The sequence below is a fragment of the Penaeus monodon genome, chromosome 7 (genome assembly GCF_015228065.2).
Source record: "Penaeus monodon isolate SGIC_2016 chromosome 7, NSTDA_Pmon_1, whole genome shotgun sequence".
NCBI lineage: Eukaryota > Metazoa > Arthropoda > Malacostraca > Decapoda > Penaeidae > Penaeus > Penaeus monodon.
In genome coordinates, this window is record NC_051392.1 from 39,218,544 (window position 1) to 39,224,180 (window position 5,637).

The following is a 5,637-nucleotide window of genomic DNA, read 5'->3' on the forward strand; positions in this document are numbered from 1 at the left end:
CATTTTCATCACCGCCACCACGAAATGCTGCCCCCCCCCCCCCAGAGAACGGAATCCCCCGTTATGTCGTGACGGGGCGGGGGGGGGGGGCTATAGGTATGAAGCGCACTTGTGGTTTGGAGGGAGGGGGGCGGGGGAGAGAGATAGAAAGGGGGGAGGGGAAGGGAGTCTGTGTGAGTATATACATATAAATATATGCTATATATATGTGTGTGTATGTGTGTGAGTGTTTGTGTATTATATGCATTTTTGTATATTATGTATATTACACACAAAAAAAAACACACACAAAAACACACAAACACACAAACCACAAAAACACACACAAGAACCACACACACACACACACACACACCCCCCAAGCACACCACAAACACACAACACACAAAAACACACACACAAAAACACACAACAAAAAACACAAACACACAAAAAAACACAAACACACAAAACACACACACAAACACACACACAAACACACACACACAAACACACACACAAAAACACACACATCACTCACTCTCACTCACTCTCACTTACACGTACACTTACACGTACACTTACACGTACACTTACACTTACACGTACACTTACACGTACACTTACACGTTACACTTACCGTACACTTACACGTACACTTACACGTACACTTACACGTACACTTACACGTACACTTACATGTACACTTACACGTACATTTACACGTACACTTACACGTACACTTACACGTACACATTCATAGATAGATAGATAGATGGTAGATAGATAGATAGATAGATAGATAGATAGATAGATAGATAGATAGATAGATAGATAGATGGATGGATGGATGGATGTATTGATAGATGGATAGGTTGATACACACAATACACATGTTTGTATTTATATGTATACACACACACCACACACACACACACACACACACACCCACACTACACAACACACGACACAACATTAAATAATATATATATATATATATATATATATATAGTATATATATATAGATATATAATATATATATATATATATTATGAAAAGGGAAACCGCCAAAGTCAAAATGAAACTAAGCGTAACGTTTCGAACTATCACGAGTTTCCTCTTCATACGAATAAACTTTGCTGTTTCCCTTTTCATCTTTGTGTAACACGTTACTGTGTTTTGTGTTTATATATATAGTATATAGAATTATATATATATATATATATATATATATATAATCTAATATATATATCTATAGACTTTGATAGAATATATAACAGACATGGATAGATGGATATAGAAATTCAAAGATAGAAATGTTTGTTTATTCATTTATTTCAGCATTTTTGACTTGGGGAATGATAAGGGTTGTGGCGCTGACGAGAAAGACCAGGTCGTGGTGGGCGCTGGAGGCGAGGCACCGACGGCCGGGATAACCATGATAGCCATGCGGTTTTGTTTGTTCGTTTGCCTTGTTTGTTTAGCTTTAGTTTCAAGTTTGAGATGAATTTCACACTCGAAGCGATACAAGGCGGAGTGCAGGGTAGGGAGAAAGAAGGAAGGAGAGGAAGGGAGGGGGAGAGGGAGAAGGGGGAGGAGGAGGGAGAGGAAGAGGGGAGAGGAAGAGGGGAGAGGAAGAGGGGAAACGAAGAGGGGGAGGCCGACAAAGATAGACAACAGAGACTGACAGGAAACAGGAAACGGGAATGAAAATGCGGTAGAAATATGAATGAAGAGAATAAGCAAGAGCAGGTGAATGGGAGACCAAGAGAAACTCGTAAACATTAGAGAAGATAAAGAGAAATAACGAAGATCAAGGGAAGAGAAGGAAAAGGAAACGAAAGCCGCTTGTTTACCCGGCAGAGAAGCACCACATATTTCGAGTCAATTATTTGTCGTCCCGGAGTATATAAACAAAACACAGCGATGCGGCCACGACTACCGTCAGCAAAGAAAGCGGAGAGAGAGAAACAAATATTTGCAATCGTCGAGATGAAACTGATTAGCCTCCTGTTGGCGCCGACGAAGGAATGAGGGTCTCTGTTGCTGGTGGTTTTGATAAGTTCGTGGCTCGCCTCTCCTGTCGCCCGTTTGTTTGTTTGATTGTCTTTGCGTCTTCTTGCTCCTTTCGTCTTGTTCCGCGTTTCTTGGCTGGCTCATCGAGGGGAGGAAACGGATTTTCCTGAGCGGTTTTTTCTGCGTCGCTTTATAATTATGTCGTGTTCTGGTTTTCCTTTCGCGGGTTTTCGTTTTCTGTTTGCTCGGGTTTGCCTCGTTTTTCTGCTCTCTGCTTTTGTATTTTGTACACTGTTCCTGGATTTGTATGTATGAACCCTTTTCCCCCGGGTTTCAGTCTTTTCATTCCCTCCTTCTTTCACCTCCCTCTCTCTCCTTCTCTCTCCCTCCCTCCCTCTCCTTCTATCTCCCTCCCTCCCTCTCCTTCTATCTCTCTCTCTCTCTCTCTCTCTCTCTCTCTCTCTCTCTCTCTCTCTCTCTCTCTCTCTCTCTCTCTCTCTCTCTCTCTCTCGCCTCTCCTCTCTCTCCTCATCTCCTCTCTTCTCTCTCATCCTCTCTCTCTTCTCCTCCATCTCCTCTCTCGTCCTCTCTCTCTCTCCCTCTCTCCTCTCTTTTTCTCTCTCTTCTGTCTCTTCTCTCTCTACTGTGTCTACTCTCTCTTTCTCTTTCTTTCTCTTTCTCTTTCTCTTTCTCTCTCTCTCCCTCTCTCCCTCCCTCTCCTCTCTCTCTCTCCTCCCCTCTTTCTATCTCCTCTCCCCTCGCACATTCCCTCTCCCTGGCCCCTATCCCTCCCCCTCCCTCCCCTCGCCCTTCCCCCGCCTCTTTCCTCCCCCTTTCCCTTCCCCTCGCTACCCCTCGCTCTGCCCGTCGCTCGCATCGAAAGCAAGAGTTGCTCCGAGTTTGGACTCTGTCAGGATGTGGCTGGTAGGGGGGAGGGGGAGGGCGAAGGGGGGAGGGACCGCGGGGGAAATTATCATAGTGAACACGCGCGGAAGGATGGAGGGAGAGGCGAGGTGGGAGGGGGCGAGGACAAAGGGGGGGAATGTAGTTCCGTTGAAGCACGTGTTGGATGGAGGTTGGTTGGGGGGGGGGGAGTGGGGATTGCGGGGGAAGGGTACGTGGTTGGTAGGGGAGGGAGGAGGGCGGAGGGGAAGGGAGGGGCGATGGCTCCGTTACAGCTCGCGGGGGGAGTAAGGAATGGGGGAGGCAGAGGGGGGGGGTCTACCGCTCCTTTGCCGTCTTTCTTGTTCCTTTTCTTGTTTTGATAGGATTGGGGGAGGGGTCTGGTGCGTGCGTGCGCGCGCGTATGTTCGTGAACAAGTCGATCATAGTTTCCCTTCTCTTTCGGCTTTTTTTGTTTCTTTGTCTTGTCTTCTCTCCTTCCCGCCATTCTCACTCCTCGTTATCTCATCCTTTCAGTGTTTTTTTCTTTTTCTTTCTTTTCTATTTTTTATTATTCGTTTCCGTTCCGTCTCGTCTCCGTCCGTTTCCCCGTTGTCGTCGTCTTCTGTACTTTTTTTTTTTTTTTGTTTCTGTCTACCTCCCTCCTCTCTCTCTCTCTTTCCATCTCTCTCCTCTCTCCTCTCTCTTCTCTCCTCTCCTCTCTCTCTCTCTCTCTCTCTCTCTCTCTCTTCATCCGTTTCTTGTCTCTCGTTTTATCTCCTTAGCTTCCGGATCTTTGTTTTCCTTCCGTTTCCGTTTTCTCGTCATTCTTTCTGTTTCCTGCCTCTGCGGTTTCATTATGTTTTTGTGTTTTTCTTTTTTTCTCTCTCTCCTTTTCCATCTCTTCCCTCTAATCTTCCTTCACGGCCGCCCCCGCTCACACCGTAGGATGCCTGACCCTTGCCCCGTGCGAGCGCGTGCGGCGAGGCGGCGGCTGCGTCTTCCTTAGTTCCCCCTTACGCATAGAAAATGGACCCGGCTTGAGGCCTCTTTGTTTACGTTCGTCCGCTCGGCTTTTGAGGCTCGGCTCTTGAGGCCCGGCTTCTGAGGCTCGGCTCTTGAGGCTCGGCTCTTGAGGCTCGGCTTCTTGAGGCTCGGCTTTTGAGGCTCGGCTTCTGAGGCTCGGCTTTTGAGGCTCGGCTTTTGAGGCTGGGCTCTTGAGGCTGGGCTCTTGAGGCTCGGCCTTAGGCTCGGTTTTTGGGGGTCGTTTTTGAGGCTCGGCTCTTGAGGCTCGGCTCTTGAGGCTCGGCTTTTGAGGCTCGGCTCTTGAGGCTCGGCTTGGCCGGCCTTGGGCTCGGCTCTTGAGGCTGGGCTCTTGGGCTCGTTTTTGGGCTCGGCTCTTGAGGCCGGTTTTTTGGGTCGGCTTTTGAGGCTCGGCTCTTGAGGCTCGGCTTTTGAGGCCCGGCTTCTGAGGCCCGGCTTTTGGGGCCCGCTTCTGGGGCCCCTTTTTGGGGTTCGGTTTTTGAGGCTGGGCTTCTGAGGCTGGGCCTTGGGGTTTGGGCTCTTGGGCCGCTCTTGGGGCCCGGCTTTAGGCTCGGCTTTTGAGGCTGCTTTTTGAGGCCCGGCTTTTGAGGCTCGGCTCTTGAGGCTCGGCTCTTGAGGCTCGGCTTTTGAGGCTCGGCTTTTGAGGCTCGGCTTTTGAGGCCCGTCTTGGGGCCCCGGGCTCTTGACCCCGGCTTTTGAGGCTGCTTTTGGGGCCCGGGCCCTTTTGGGCTCGGCTCTTGGGGGCCCGCTTCTGGGGCTCGGCTTTAGGGTCGGCTCTTGAGGTGGGCTTTTGGGGCCCCGGGTTTTCCTGGGGCCCCGGGCTTTTGAGGCCCGTTTTTGAGCTCGGCTTTTGGGGCCGGCCCTTGGGGCCCGGGCTTTTGAGGCCCGGCTTTTGAGGCTCGGCTCTTGAGGCTTGGCTCTTGAGGCTCGGCTTTTGAGGCTCGGCTCTTGAGGCCCGGCTTCTGAGGCTGGGCTTTTGAGGCTGGGGCTCTTGAGGCTCGGCTTTTGAGGCTGGGCTCTTGAGGTTGGGCTTTTGAGGCTGGGCTTTTGAGGCCCGGCTTTTGGGGCCGGTTTTTTGAGGCCCCGGCTTCAGCCCGCTTTTGAGGCTGGGCTCTTGGGGCCCCGGCTTTTGAGGCCCGGTTTTTTTGGGGCTGGGCTTTGAGGCTCGGCTCTTGAGGCTCGGCTTTTGAGGCTCGGCTTTTGAGGCTCGGCTTCTGAGGCTCGGCTCTTGAGGCTCGGCTCTTGAGGCCCGGCTTCTGAGGCTCGGCTTTTGAGGCTCGGCTCTTGAGGCTCGACTCTTGAGGCTCGGCTCTTGAGGCTCGGCTTCTGAGGCTCGGCTCTTGAGGCTCGGCTTCTGAGGCTCGGCTCTTGAGGCTCGGCCTTTGAGGCCCGGCTTTTGAGGCTCGGCCTCTGAGGCCCGGCTTTTGAGGCTCGGCTTCGGGAGCGAGTCTGTCTTGACTGGGGTGGAGTTTGCTTCCTTCCTTGTCTTGTTCTGTTTTGCTGGAAGCGGTGTTTTGAGGTGGTATTGAGTGGATGACGGCGCTCTCTTTCTCTCCCTCCCTCCCTCCATCCCTGCTATTTCTCCCTTCCTCGTCTATCCTTCCCTCCCTCTCTTGCACCCTCCCCCTCCCCCTCCCATTCTCTTCTTACCCCCCTTCTCGCCGACTTTCCCCCTCAATCCCCATTCCGCCCTGCCCCCCCCCCCCCCTCCCTGCC

General features: G+C 51.3%; 1 protein-coding gene across 1 annotated transcript in view; it reads right to left on the bottom strand.

Annotated features, from left to right (window-relative positions):
• Nucleotides 1-5,637, bottom strand: part of LOC119575638 (basic salivary proline-rich protein 2-like) — a gene marked incomplete at its 5' end in the record, with an annotated part of 12,810 nt that overhangs the window by 1,379 nt on the left and 5,794 nt on the right. The window contains 3 exons of the mRNA XM_037923269.1: nucleotides 2,451-2,606; nucleotides 3,836-4,419; nucleotides 4,504-5,421. Of these exons, the coding sequence (XP_037779197.1) occupies nucleotides 2,451-2,606; nucleotides 3,836-4,419; nucleotides 4,504-5,421 (1,658 nt within the window). The remainder of the gene's footprint in view (nucleotides 1-2,450; nucleotides 2,607-3,835; nucleotides 4,420-4,503; nucleotides 5,422-5,637) is intronic.